General features: G+C 46.5%; 1 protein-coding gene across 1 annotated transcript in view; it reads left to right on the top strand.

Annotated features, from left to right (window-relative positions):
- LOC119448696 (dachshund homolog 1) overlaps positions 1 to 14516 on the top strand; it is a 37127-nt gene that overhangs the window by 7693 nt on the left and 14918 nt on the right. Inside the window, exons 3-4 of the mRNA XM_037711920.2 lie at positions 9841 to 10007; positions 11314 to 11518. Of these exons, the coding sequence (XP_037567848.1) occupies positions 9841 to 10007; positions 11314 to 11518 (372 nt within the window). The remainder of the gene's footprint in view (positions 1 to 9840; positions 10008 to 11313; positions 11519 to 14516) is intronic.

Below are 14516 nucleotides of genomic sequence, written 5' to 3'. Positions count from 1 at the left end.
AAAAACTCTCGTGCAAATACCAGCCGTGATTGGCCATGACCGCAATGGTCGTCTCGTTATGAAACCTATATAGCTGTTATGAGCAGCGGGTGCCCGAACACTGGCCAATGAAGAAATGCTTTTGCATAAGAGACGTTTTGTGAGTATGAAATTTTCTTTTAAATAATCATGAGAATACCTTATGGATGGGGCAATCGACATATTGTGGTAAGTTAATGGTAGGTAGGTGAACGCCTGGCAAGCTGAGTGAGCAAGCCGATCGGAAACATCTTTTCCGTACCCCACTACAACTGCTGCCGCGCTTCAAGGTAAAACGTTCACAAACTAACTTTTCAAGTATTCACTTTGTGGCACTTGTTTCACTTGCGAGGTTGCAGTCAAGCAGCAGTGAAGTTACGGCTGCTTAGCGGAAATCCCAGGACTAGCGACACTTAAGAAATATCCACCTCGAAAGTTTGTTAAAAGTACAAAGGCGTTATAGTTAAATCATCCCAAAACTCCTTGATGCACGCTTTTGGGAAACTGCTAGCTGACACTGTGTTCTTTAGCATCATTTTAGCATCTTTAGCGTTGCTGACACTGTTGATCTCACGCATGAAGGTTTGCGTAAAACATGTTGTTCATGCTGCCGGTTGGTAGCAGCCTCTCGGCAGTTAAGGCAGGAGCAGCCTCAGCAGGCCTCAATACAGGACAAATAGTGAGGACTCGGCTATTTTGATAAAATTTGAGGAGATTGGCCAACCAACGTTCGCGTGCTAGTAGACTTTGGGTAAATACAGAAAAATTAAAGACAAATGTCACCAGAAATTGGTGCACCGGAAATGCCCGACATAAAACATGCGCAGTGGTCGTGTTGTGCACGAAATTGGATCAGATATATCTCACAGAAAATTGCGTGCCACCTCCAATGACACGAAGGACGATGGTGTTCGGCTGTCTCCTCTAGAATTGCCCCTCAAGAATACATCGGCTAGCCCGAAGACCAAATGGCAATTGCCTGATTTCCTAAGGGCCAAACCTGCAAAATCATATTGCGCCCTCCTCTACAGCGGTAATAATTAACAAGTTGTCCGTAGATTACTATAACCTCACAAGGCAAAGTGCATGTCCACCGTCATTTAATTAGCTCTCTGTTCAGTGGTGACTATTCAAAACGCATCTATGCTTCCGGAAAAAAACGCTGCACACCGTGTGACCGTACACGAGGTCGGTCCAAGTTGCAAATGTTTTCAACGCGCATAGGAATCCGTCACCGCGACACGGCGTATGGAACGCCACTGTGTAATCAAGTAAAACACACGCGCGAGGTTAGCGCTACAACTGTTTTCTTGCGGTTACGCTAGCAATATAAAGCGAGAAAAAAAATGCAATAGGTTTATTACAATATAAGTGCTGTAGTTTTCTCTGCGACGAGATCGTTTAGCCTCGACAGCATTCGTTCGCGCAACAGACGAGGGAACAAGTGAAAGGAAAAGAAAAGAAGGAACTGCAGAAAGGTGTTGGGTGAACAAGACGTATTCGATTAGCGACCTGGCAATTAGCGGTTGCGACAGCGTTGGTTCCCGTGTACAGCAGAACGAATGTTGTTTCCAACCGCTGCTCTGTTACAACGGTTCCTCTTAGTGAGTCGTGCGCGGTTTCCTGCCAACAGACCGCACGTGTAGTAACGTGTCTCAAAAAAAAAAAAAAGAAACAGTGAGAATGAGCCCGAAGTTTAACGGATGGTGCGCAGTGTATGTTGAGATTACTTGGCATAACAGTAGCATTTTAATGCTATGATTCCTAAGTTATGAGAGAACAGCCGTTTTGTCATGCATTCACGAAAAAGCTGCGTGAGTCATTTGTAACGCGTATTGCCTATTGTACTTTGTTTGCCGTCGTTGTTTGTTCCTTCCAAATATGGAATCGAGTATTTTAATTATCTTACAGGACTTCAGTAATTGCACTGAGCTGAATAAGTTTTCCGTCCTTTTGTTCGTACGGCGCGGTTCGTACATGAGCTGGCGTGGTTTCTCTCAAGCCGTAACCACAGCTTTATTTGCCTGGTATTTCTATAACCTCCTTGTTTGAATTTGTTCAGTTCAACATGACTGTGCGCTTGCGCAATTGAAATCAGCGAATTTACTCCCCCGACTTCTTCGCCTCGCCTTTTTATGAAACTTACCTCTAAATGAGGGTTAATCAATCAATCAATCAATCAATCAATCAACCAATCAATCAATCAATCAATCAATCAATGCACCAACATTGTGCCTCATTCGCTGGTATCAACATGATCTGGTCGTATACAAAGCTAACTCTGGCGTTACCATTTGTGCTCGCAATACTCGTTGATGTCCTTTGTTCTTCAATAAGTTATCCTAAGGTCACGTCTCGTGCTTTGCCAGAACACTGTACCTAGGTACACCAGTTTCGCCTAGCGTGGAATTCAGTCCTTTACTTTGAGAAAAGCTTTCTCACGGGACAACGCAGATCCCCCAATTGTCACAAGAATGGGGATGTTCTCCGAAAGTGGGCGAGATACGATAATAACAGAGATATTTGCATATCGTCTTTCAGAACCTGAAGACTGTGTGTCGCCGGTGCCGTTTACTGAAACTAAAGTGTGAAGTGCTTACTTGTATATTCGCCGTGATAGCTTGGCGGTTAAGGCGGTGTGCTGCTGAGCACGAGATCGCCGGTTCGAATGCCTGTGGCCACATTCCTATTCAAAAGCGCGTGTATACTTAGGTGATCAAAATTTTTTCCGGAGCCCACCTCATCGGCAACTCTCGTAGCCCTGGAGTTGGCTTGGGATGTTAAATCCCATAATTTTTAATTATGTCCTTACCTCTTTTTGTCGTGTTCAGATCACCCAGCTACAGTTGACCGATGAGGACAACGACGACATAGGTTTTGCGCATATAACGGCGACAAAGTAGTGCTCGGTGTCCCGAGCAATGATCTCTTTATCCTGACTACTGCCATCGGGCTTTTTTTTGTTTTTTTTTTTTGCCCGTGACTTATCACGAAGCAGGTTCTCATTTATCTCCTTCGTCGTTACGTTATGTCTCCGCTGATCGCGGTCATCGAATGAACCGGCGTTATCAGGCAAACTTCGCCCAGTTTAACGTGAAGCTCGAAACAAGCCTCTGACAAAACAGTTCCCCCACAAGGCAATGAAAGATGCTACCTCACGTCGCCCGATCTCCTTACAGATTGACTAATGAGAAAGGAGACAGGCGCAATTTAGCCGCCGACAATTTATAACTCGGGACTCTCTCGATCGTCTTCAGCGAATCCCGCATACCGCCAGCCTCCGCCGTTCATCCCCTTATTAATATCTTTCTTACTTCTTGTTCCTTTCCGTTCGCCATCATCCTTCGTCGCGGCTGTCTTTTCAAGTCGGGTTTTTCAAGTCAGAGCGGGACGCCGTAAAGCGCAAGCAGCGCCAAGCATGGTCGCCGCCCGAGAGCCTCCACCTACGCGCGCAGCTTCGTATAGAGTGGAGACGACAAGCAATTCTCATTTTAATCGGAAGGCGAACCAAAGTGCGCGAAAAGTAAAATAACCGAGAACGGGCTTGGCATACGAGTAAAATACTGCCCTGACAAGGCAACAAAATAAGTTAAAAGTCAGGGAGGACTTTCAACGACTTGGGAGGACAATTATGAGAAGAGAGCGCGACAATTCTCTCTTGCTATTTTTTTTTTTTTATCTATTGCCGGCAGCTGCACTTGCGCCACAGAGAGGATGGATTCGCCACGCCCCACTTCCCCTTATAAATGCCTTCGCTGCCCTTTTTAACTCAACGACTGGAGGAACCCCAGACTATAGCTCTGACGTGCTGGTTCGCGCTGCATCGGAAGGGCCAGCAAGACAAAGGCCACACAGGAGGCCCCTACATGCCAGCCCGTGGGAGCGCGAAACGCGCTCCTTGACGGTTGCCTCGACTTTTCGTGGGTGCCTTCTCGCCGCGCGACAGCACGAATAAAACGATCCGATCATTAGAGAGGGGGGAACCACCGCGCTCTAATGAGACGGCGGCTTCCCAGTAGGCCAGATCAAACAGCCGGCGCCGTCGTGCGCCCCTAGAAAGGATTGGAATAAGAAACAGCGAAAAGAAGGGGGATGGCGACGCTGATGAACGTGCACGACACTGGCGGCGCTAAGAGCGGTGACGGCCGCGGGGACACTCTGCGCTGGATTGCCAGGTCTGACCAGATTGCTTCAATTCGTTCGGCAATGAAACAATGACGGTTATGTGGCATACAGCGGATTCCCGCACGACTGGGGCCGTATTCACGACGTCCTTCGTTCGTAAATGCGTTTTCGCCATTGGTTGACCGCAGTTTGTTGTTATTGTATCCAACGTCAGGATTGGCTGGAATTCGCTTCCAACCACATTTTTAGCGTAAGAGGTTCTTACGAATATGGGCCCAGATTTTTTGGCGTGAAACGTCTTTAAACTCGGTCCGAGAGTATTCTCTGCTAAAAGCAGATGTAACGATAACATGTCGATTAATAATTATTAATTATATCTTTGCAACCGCACTATCCACACACCATAACTAAGTATCGTTGTGTAGGGGAAGGAAGCCATTACTCGCTCATGCATGTGTCGCGTACGCAGATGGCGCCGTTGTCGCGCCGCGCATGACGCAATCTGAGCTAAATAACCCCCTCGCTCAGCGTTCAGAGAACACGCCAGTACGTTTGTCGACGCTAGCGGGAGTGATCTCGTTTGAGAGATCTCAATAGGCCATAAATATGATAAATTGTGCCTACCGGTATCATTTATCAAGAGAGAGAACCGGGGTGGGAAAGGCAGGGAGGTTAACTAGAAAAGAGTCTGGTTTGCTACCCTGCACTGGGGGAAGGGTAAGGGGAAACGAAAGACGGAAAGAATAGCGGAGAGAAAAAGCAAAGTCACGAAAAAAAATACATAAAAAGAATACTAAAAACTAGAGGCGGTTGGAAACATCCGTGAAAACTATAGTCAGTCAGGTAGTCCAGTCGAGCGCAAAAACTTCAAGAATTGACTTGTGTGACGACTGTACAGGCGGGCGTACCAGGACTGCTTGCTCCGAAAGCGGCCGGTCGTCAAGACGCGCCAGCGCGGTCTCGAGTGACTGCCTTTGTGTGCTGTATCGGCGACAATGACAAAGAATGTGTTCGATAGTTTCCTCGTCTCCACAGTTATCACACGCAGCACTATCTTAGTATCTTCCCATCCGATGCGGAAAGCACACGACTTCGTAAATGCGACGACATTCGGGTCGGGATAGTCCAGGTGGAGGTCGAAGTCGAAGACAGGGGTCCAGTCGATGCAGACGTGTGTGCTGCAAACTAATTGTGTTCCACAACGATGGTGTGGCATCGTTTGCAAGCACGCGAAGTCTCGCTGCTGCATCCATTCTTGACATCGGGATTGGTTCCTGCACGCCGTCTTCATGAGCAAATCGAGCAGCTTCATCGGCCTATTCGTTGCTCATTACGCCACAGTGGCTAGGGATCCACTAAAAGGTTACATCGTACCCTTACTCGACGAGGCGATGAAGGAGCTCTCGGATTTCTAGGACTAGTTGTTCGTAGGCTCCACAGCGTAAGACGGAAAGCAAGAAATGTAGAGCTACCTTGGAGTCGCTGAAAACACTACATTTTTGAGCTGGTTCCTCACGAATTAAGCGAAGTGCGCTACGAAGAACAGCAAGGTCCGCGGCTGTCGATGTCGTCCGGTGTGATGTCTTGAACTTCAAGGTGGGGACTTTCACAGGAAATGTCACTTATCCTGCAGAACCGTTGACGGTGGTTGAACCATAAGTGTATATATGGGTATGATCATTTATCAAACTCAAACTGGGGGTGCTTATTAGGAGTAACAAGGCCTAAAAGTGCGTAATTTGTTGTAAAAATGTCACGCTTGCACGGCTACGGTCCCGCCGCGCTCGACACGTATGGTCCAGAAACGACGTGAAGGGACACGGGCAGCAAGACAACAGGGATATCCGACCCTCTTGGCCCCGGCGAAACGTGTCAGTCAGGGAGCGCAAGCGCAGGAACATGAGGCATGAGCCCAACCATCTAAGATTACGGCTGGCTCGAGTGATGCAGGACCAGTAGGGATGTCATTTCTTTACCCCCTTGTACCCAAGCACACCCTGCAAAATAAGCAGGCCCACTACAAATAGGGAGCTAGCAGGACTGCAACATTAGACCGTGAGAAACCCCCTAGCTTAAACATAACTTAGGCATGTAAGCTTTCTAATAAGTGTCACTTATGCATTTGGTTACGTCTGTTCAGTACCTTATAGTGCCCATAAACCCTCTGTAGCACGCACAAGAGGTTTCTCATGCTCCACTGCAGCTGCGTCCCTGTTACAGCCTACCCGATTTTTTTTATCATCGCATGGCACTCACGTGATAATAACTGTATGAAAACCTTAGGTGATGACATGTTTTTCAGCTGAAGCAAGATTCCAGGAGCCCGGGAGGACGCAGAAAAGAAGGCTCCTGACTTCCTTTGTGATACTGGGCCCATATTCACAAAAAAAATGTTCTTACGCTAGAACTGCTGTAAGGGGTGATGCTAACGAATCATGACGTCTGCCATATTATTGGCAGACGTCACGTCATGGGCAATGGCAGACAGTACTTTCCAAGCAAAAACTTTTGTTGATGCAACCTCTGGCCTTGACTCAAAGCTTCGACACAGCTTTCGATACCAGTATGGGCGATAATGACATATTCTAAGCTACGCAGATTATAAACTTCGGACGGGACGTAAAGAAGGCACGAGGAGCCTAGCATGCAAAGCTTTTCGTTCACAAGTGCTGCTTGACTTTGCCTGGTCACCTTCACTAATAGTATGTTGCTCATCATGATTACCTGGAATTTGTTCTTACGAGCAGATTTAGCGTTAAGAACTCTTTTGCAAATACAAGCCGAGTTGTATAGCAATTATGTTTGGTGTACATTTTGTGTCTTCCTTGAGCCTTGTACGAAGTCCTTGGTTAGCTCCACTCATAATGTTTGGTTAGAAAAAAAATGGTTTATTGTCTGTACGATGGCACCGATTAGCAAAATGGACCGGCGTACATATAGTATAATAAGAAAAAGAGCACTAAAACGTAACAAAATATTCAGTTAACGGAAGACAAGGGCGGTCCCTTAATTTTGCAGTACACATCACACATATCGTGTGCATAATGGGGACCGAATTTCTCTACAGCTGGTGCCGAAGCCGAAGGCGTTTGAAGCTTCATACAGGGAAACAAATGAAAAAGGATTCAGGCCATAAGAAATGAAGGGTGCCTTTTTTTATAAGAACATTCCCTCACAAGAATGGTAGGTAAAGTGAATTCGATGAATGATATTGTGAACTTCACAATGAAGTCATTCTACTGTCAGCATTAGTGGCGTCGAAGGCTATGGTCGTACATGCAAGCAGCGAAAAACTACGCAGGTGTATGTAAGTAGTTGACTGAGGCAAAAACCTTGACAGTTAGCTTTGCGTTACATCAGTTGAGCTTTCCACAAACTGTTCTTTATGCTCTTCTAAGCTCTCCCTCTGACATGTGGCGTAGCCACAATTTTTTAAATTTTTTTCTTGGGTAGTGGGGCACGCACTTGACTGGAGACGGACAGGGTAAGGGTAATTTCGTAGGGGAAGGTAAGGTAGGGGGAATTTCGGGGGGGGGGGGGGGGGGTAAGGGGAGGGGGAGCGAGTCTTTGAAAAGCGGACACACCGAGGCCAAGTTTACCGCTGCAGATGGTCGGAGGGAGTGGTGTTCACAGAGCCTTCGGGAAGTTGAGAATAAGTCAGTCAGGTAGCGAAGAAGTTCTGCGGGACTCCATAAGTTTAAGGAAGTTTCACGAAAGGGTAATATATGCAGACCCAACGCATATGATGAAACTATGTGAAGCGAAGCTTTAGTAAGAGAGAGAAATTTATTTACAGAAAGGCAGAGAGGTCGGCCTGAGCTATAACTTGCTCTGGCCTGCTGCTCTACACTGGGAAAAGGGACGGGGAGGAAAAGGGCTGATGAATAATGATGATGACATGAGGCGGAGGTGCGTATATACAAGTTCACAACGTTGTAGCATTTCTAAAGCCGTGCGTCCAGCCCAGTGGCTTGTAGAAAAGCTATAGCGGCACTTGTTATCAGGGCTGCGCTGTTTGCATTAAGCCAAGGACCTAAAAGAAGCTCGTCTGATAGTGGCCTCTTATAGACATTTGCAATGGAAGAGACCAGTTTCTGTCGTTCTTGCGCGTACGCGGGACATCCGCAAAATACATGATCAAGTGTTTCTGATACCAGGCAGTATTCACAATTTGGGCATGCCCCTAGAGGCACATATGAGTGGCTAAATAAAAGAAAATAAAGTATATCAAGGAATCCACGAAATATAAGTCACCATTCTATTACCAAACCTGTGTTCTTTAGAGACTCCCGGGAGCCGACGTTACAGGTTCAGGTTTATTTTGCAGGAAGTTAATATCAGAAATAATATAATTAGCACATGCATACTTGGTCAGCATACAAGGGTTGTATAAGTCACTTCGCATATATAAATCCACAAATATATCCGCCGAGATATCGACCGACCCAACAGCACCCAACAGCCAGACATCCCCAGGCGAAACCCGGGACAGTATAGGCAAAAGAAAGCTTCGCTTTAAAAATAAAAGCGCGCACACACACGCTAACACATGCATGCGCGACAATGCACTCATACAAAAGTTATTTACAGAGCCCTATTGAGGCATGTATCCTGCAAGAATACCAAGCGCGCTTTAGTAGGGCGTAGTTCAGATCCTGGATATTGCCATGGTCCACGGACGTCCTGCAGCTGTAGTCGCGGTTGTGTCGCATATTCAGCTTATTCGTAAGGCTTACGCAGAGGCAAGTGGATTACAAGAGACTAAAAAAAAATAAAATCCTTCGCGCAGAAACACATCTGAGAGTTATCTGAAACATGCGTAAGCATTTGCTACTAATCAGCCTGCTTTTCATCGTCGTATGCTGCTGTGTTTGGTATAATAGCTAGGAACACCGCGAAAGTGGTATAGAGAAACGCGGTCGCAACGCCATGGTGTTAATTAGACCAGCATAAGAAGACGGCGTCATCTTGCCCGACAGCGACGCTACGGGCAGCATGAGCTTCTTTCTTCTTCTGTTGTTGCTGTAGCTCTTGGTCGCCATCATCATCCATCAACTCGTGTTGCTGTTGTTCCCGCTCGTCCCAGGCGCCCCCTTAAGTTGTTTCTGCCGTAACCTATACTGCCGCTGAGTTTGCTACGGTTGCGAAACACCATAGACATGTGGTTTTGCGCCGCTTTGCGGGAACGAATGGGTATCGCAATGACTAAGTTCCCGGATATTTGAAACAAGAAGTAGCAGTTTCGGAACTGATTGTTGCTCATTTACGTTTATAAGTATCTGATTTCTTTATGTTTCGTTGATTTATTTTTATTAATACGACATTTTCTTTATTCGATGAAAGCGCCACGCGTCAGTGACGGTTGTCTTCAGTGAGTCGACAAAGAAATGCTTACGCATTTAATGAAATACCCCGGAATTCGAGTGTAGCCTACTATTAAAGCTGAAAACGGGGTGAACACAATACTGTGCGCTTCGACTATAGAGGGCCCTCGTTAATTTGGTATGTATCATTTGGTATGTACACGCTGGCAGTCCGGGCCAGCATGCGCGCGGTTCGATGTACAGTTGTCTTCGCCTCATCACTACTAACATTTCAAAAACACGTTGCACCTCCTCAATTGTTCATTCGTCAAAGTTCAAAAAAGTAAGTACACCCACAGCTCAATCTCGATGACGACTGCCTGTATACTTTCAGTTCGCGGCCGGGGCGCCCGCCTAAGCGGTCTGGCATCCTGCTGGGCCTGGCGGGCGCAGCGCAGCACCACCAGGTGGGATCGGCGATGCCTGTCTTGCAGGCCATCAAGAAGATGCGGCCAGACGGGGACTTCGCGTCCACCTACGCCAACGGAGAGGCCGTCTACGGTGAGAGAGAGAAAGAGACCACGTGACTAGCGTCGCGATTGTTCTTCATTCAACCTTCTGCGGATGGCTGTATGTTCGCCCTGTTATTGACTGTCAGAGTTACAGTCGTATGAAGCAAATGGATAATGAAGCCAGAAAAAGCGTAGGGGAAAATAACTGTTGTGTTATACTGAAAGCTAGTATTAATAAAGGGAAGGAGAAGAAATGAATGTAGACGAAAAGTCAACTTGCTGCAGGTGGGAGTTGAACGCACACCTTCCGCATGACCTTTACTCCCCCCACTCGTTTATTCGGTTTCGTCTCGTGTTATTCGATTCCTTCTTCGCATTCTTGACCTCTCATACCACCTTATTTGTGCCATACCCGTGTTATGGTCAACGCTGTCTTACTTGGACACAACCAAACATTCTTTCACCTTAAACATTTCTGCCTAGATTTCATAGTTTTAATTTTTTTATTTCTTGATTTAAGAGCTCGATGAATAATATTAAAATTTTACAGCGTCTGGTTCAGCTTAGCGACACCTGTTATTACTTCATTTCATCAACAAGGCTTCATTTCTGTCAAATAAATTGCAAAGAAAAATTGTTAATTGAATATCAAAATGAGCTGAAGTTGAATATCGCGCGGAGCAAGAATTATGGCGACTGGTGTAGACCTTCCGCGGCGTGGACAGAAATCCAGCGGCGTGAGACGAATAAAAAATAGGAAAAGCAACAAATAGTGACAGGCGTTTTGAGCAATCGATAATACAGCCGACAAACGCTATCACAAAATTTAGGGCGTCCTTTCGCAAGTCTTGCGAAACAGGGTACAAACTCACGAAACTCTTCGTTCGTAAGCCCACCATGGTTCTGAGTGGCGATGGCTAACACTCCTAGGACTATATCTAGTAAACATAAATACCCAAGTTAGTGGACGAATTGATGGCTGTCGCTGTAGCACAATTGGTAGTGCAACGCAGGCGTAATGCGGAGGTTGCGGGTTCGGCTCCCGCCGACGACAACTTATCTTTTCGTACACTTTCATTTCCCCTTTCTTCATTACTTTCTACATTCCAATTTCAACTACACTTAATTTCCCCGATGCTTTCCTCGGCTTCGTTGTCTGTTGGCTTTATGTGATTATGACTAATAAAATCGAGCCCCTCGGTTCCCATTCTTCTTTCGTTCGTAAGTGCCGCTTGACGGCCGCCTTCTCAAATATTGTGCTCAACACCATGATTCGCTGTCATTTGGTCTTGCAACCAATTCTAGTGTAAGAACTTCCCTTTATTGTGTGCGTGTGTGTCTGAATATGGGCCCAGACGACTCGGTGGACAAGACCACCCTGCTGCTGAACTGCCTGCGGCAACAGATGGCCGATCCGCTGGGCCGTGGCCAGGGCCAGCCGGGCGTCCAACCGCTGCTCGCAAACGGGAGGCCGGAGAGCGCGGGCAGTCGCAACGACACCGCCTCGACGCCGTCGCTCGAGCACCAGCGGCCGACGACCGTCCCTGTGTCGCACAAAACGTGAGTTGCACGGGACCGTCGCTGTCACGTGTTGAACGTCGCGTTTTTTATACGCTTTCGTCTGCAGTGAGTTCTTTCGGCTCTCGACAACGTCACTTCTTCCCGCCCGTATATATACCGAACTCTCACAGTTGGACGAAGGAGAGAGAGAGAGAGAAAATGATTAATGAAAGGCAGGGAGGTTAACCAGGACAGAGTCCGGTTGGCTACCCTACACTGGGGAAAGGGAAAAGGGGAGAGAGAGATTAAGAGAAGAATATAAAGTCGGTTGTGGATATCGTCGACGTAGCAACAGGTCTCTTCTCTATCACTGACGATCAATCAGTCCGTATCACAGACGGTCACTCGGTCCGGTAGTTTTCAAAAATCGCAGCAGCGCTTTTGTGGCCTTTGTAGCTGCGATATTCGAGGCCATGGTCCCAAGATCTTGTTCAAGGTGACTGGTATTTTATCCAGCTGATTGAGAGCTGTGCGAAGGAGAAATAAATGAATGGGACATGCGTTGACTCTCAGCTGCCCTTTGTTTGGAATGACCGGAAGATAAAAAACTAACGGCACAAGGTTTTAAAAAAACACACATAAAAACACGTGGCACAAACCGGAACGTTTGCAAACTTGTGAGCACATGATCAATAACCATGCGCACCACTGGCAATCTTAGGCTGCCGTAAGGGCTGACCAAATATTCAAGTTCTTTATCCCAGAGCCGTATTGATGAACGCCTCACAAGCATCCCACTTTTCGTCTGAGAGTCAGCGCACGTCTTGTGTACTTCCTTGTCCTTCGTTCAACTGTGAAGGGAAGCACAAACTTCAACATGAACGCCAACCAAGTCACTTAGTTTTCCATCTTAATCAAAGCGCCTACCCCCTTGGAGGGGAGATCAAGTCCCAAAATTGAAACCGGACCGTCGCCATCTTACAATAAGCACAAAATACGTTAGCGTATAGCGGAGAACATAGGAAGCGCTTTCTCACCATTTCTTACGGGTTTAAGATGGCCCCTTGCTGATTCTACTCGACGTGTACCTTTGTCTCACTAATTCTAGGTCGACACTTGAACGTCTTGACAAATTCATGGGATATCATGATATCTATACTCAGTTTAAAGTAATATTTTAGCCAGAAATAACAAGCTTTTACTTTTCAATTATTCTATAGCGTGTATACTAAAGGAGCAAGAACCTTTGAGCTGTAAGCGCGCTCCAGCTAGCGTGGCTCTCTTCTACATAGATGACGTAGAGGCAAGAACATGGCATCACCTCTGAAGCTGCAGAGCCTACCACTCCCGCAATTTTAGCTTAAAACCTCCTAGGACACCTCTTTTTTGCGACTGCATAGAGCGACAGACGCGCGTTGGGGCTGAACATTTCTTTCAGCAACTCACGTACCTCTCAGACGGCATGTGAAAGCATGCGAGTGCCGTGGAGCGAGAAGAGGGCTTCCCGCAGCGCACATTTATTAACGTCGCCCTAGCATAAGTGCACGCTCATGCTCAAGGTAATCCTGACGGGAAAGTGTCGGCTTTGGTCAGTAGCCTGCGCAAAGCCGCTGTGGCGTAGTATTAAAATGCTAGGCTTGATAACCGTAAAGAAAGTTGTTACGTTAATTTGCCTTGTGCCTGAACGGAACCTGCGTTGTATGGAGAGAATAGGCCAAGTGATGACGTGCCTTATCGCATCGATTAGATTTGATTGTTATTAATTAATCCCTTGACATGTCTTTGTATGCCGCTGTTAAGCTCCTGTCATGTCTGTAGGTGCTGTAAACTGTTTTATTTTGCGTTGTGTCATGCAGAGTGCACAGGGACTAGATATATATATATATATATATATATATATATATATATATATATCATAAGAAGCCAACAAACAATGACGTCAAGGACAACATAGGGGAAATTACTTGTACTTACTAATTAAATTAATGGCAATGAAAATGGATGAAAAAACAACTGTCCGCAGGTGGGGAACGATCCCACGTCTTCGCGTTACGCTTGCGATGCTCTTACCATTGAGCTACCGCGGCGACGTTTTCCCATCCACTTTCTGGGGTATTTATGTCTTACAACTAGAACTAACCCTGGGAGTGTTAGCCAGCGCCACCACTCACAAATTATAGCGGCGGATGTGGAACATCCTTTCTGCCGCAGGCGTCACGTGCACGTAATCTTTTTGGGTGATGACAACTGGTCAATAAACCTACATATGCTACCTGAAGGCATCAATGTTGCCGGATTCGAGCCCTCGTTATGTAATTAACGAGAAGAAAGGGAACCGAGCGGTCCGATTATTATTAATCATACCATAAGAAGCGAACAAACAATGACACCAAGGACAAAATAGGGGAAATTAGTTGTACTTACTAAGTGAAATAAAGAAATGATAAATTAATGGAAATGAAAATGGATGAAAAAACAACTGTCCGCAGGTGGGGAACGATTCCAAGTCTTCGCATAACGCGTGTGATGCTCTTACCATTGAGCTACCGCGGAGCGCAGAAATAACAAATGTTGGCATTGTTTGCGAGTGGTGGCGCTGGCTAACACTCCCAGGGTTAGTTCTAGTTGTAAAACATAAATACCGCAGAAAGTGGATGGGAAAACGGCTCCGCTGTAGCTCAATGGTAAGAGCATCGCATGCGTAATGCGAAGACGTGGGATCGTTCCCCACCTGCGGACAGTTGTTTTTTCATCCATTTTCATTTCCATTAATTTATCATTTCTTTAATTCAATTAGTATGTACAAGCATGAGGTAACCGATCCGTCTGTGTATATGTGCACAGAGCCGTCGTAAAGCCCAGCCAAATGGGCCAAGGTTAGTTGTTTAAGGCCAGTGGAAGGGATACGCGACTTCTTCGAAATTACAGGTATGTGAAGGGGCACCTTGGGTCTATGCAGTGTCCACGGTGGCACTTCATAGATGATGGTAGGTGCGAAGTCTGAGGGTATGATATGCCTGTGAGTAGTGAGACATCTTGAGTAGGTGCAGCTTGGGCG

This window comes from Dermacentor silvarum, chromosome 4 (genome assembly GCF_013339745.2).
Source record: "Dermacentor silvarum isolate Dsil-2018 chromosome 4, BIME_Dsil_1.4, whole genome shotgun sequence".
NCBI lineage: Eukaryota > Metazoa > Arthropoda > Arachnida > Ixodida > Ixodidae > Dermacentor > Dermacentor silvarum.
The sequence above is the reverse complement of the archived record's forward strand: the minus strand, read 5'-3'. Positions and strand labels throughout refer to the sequence as shown.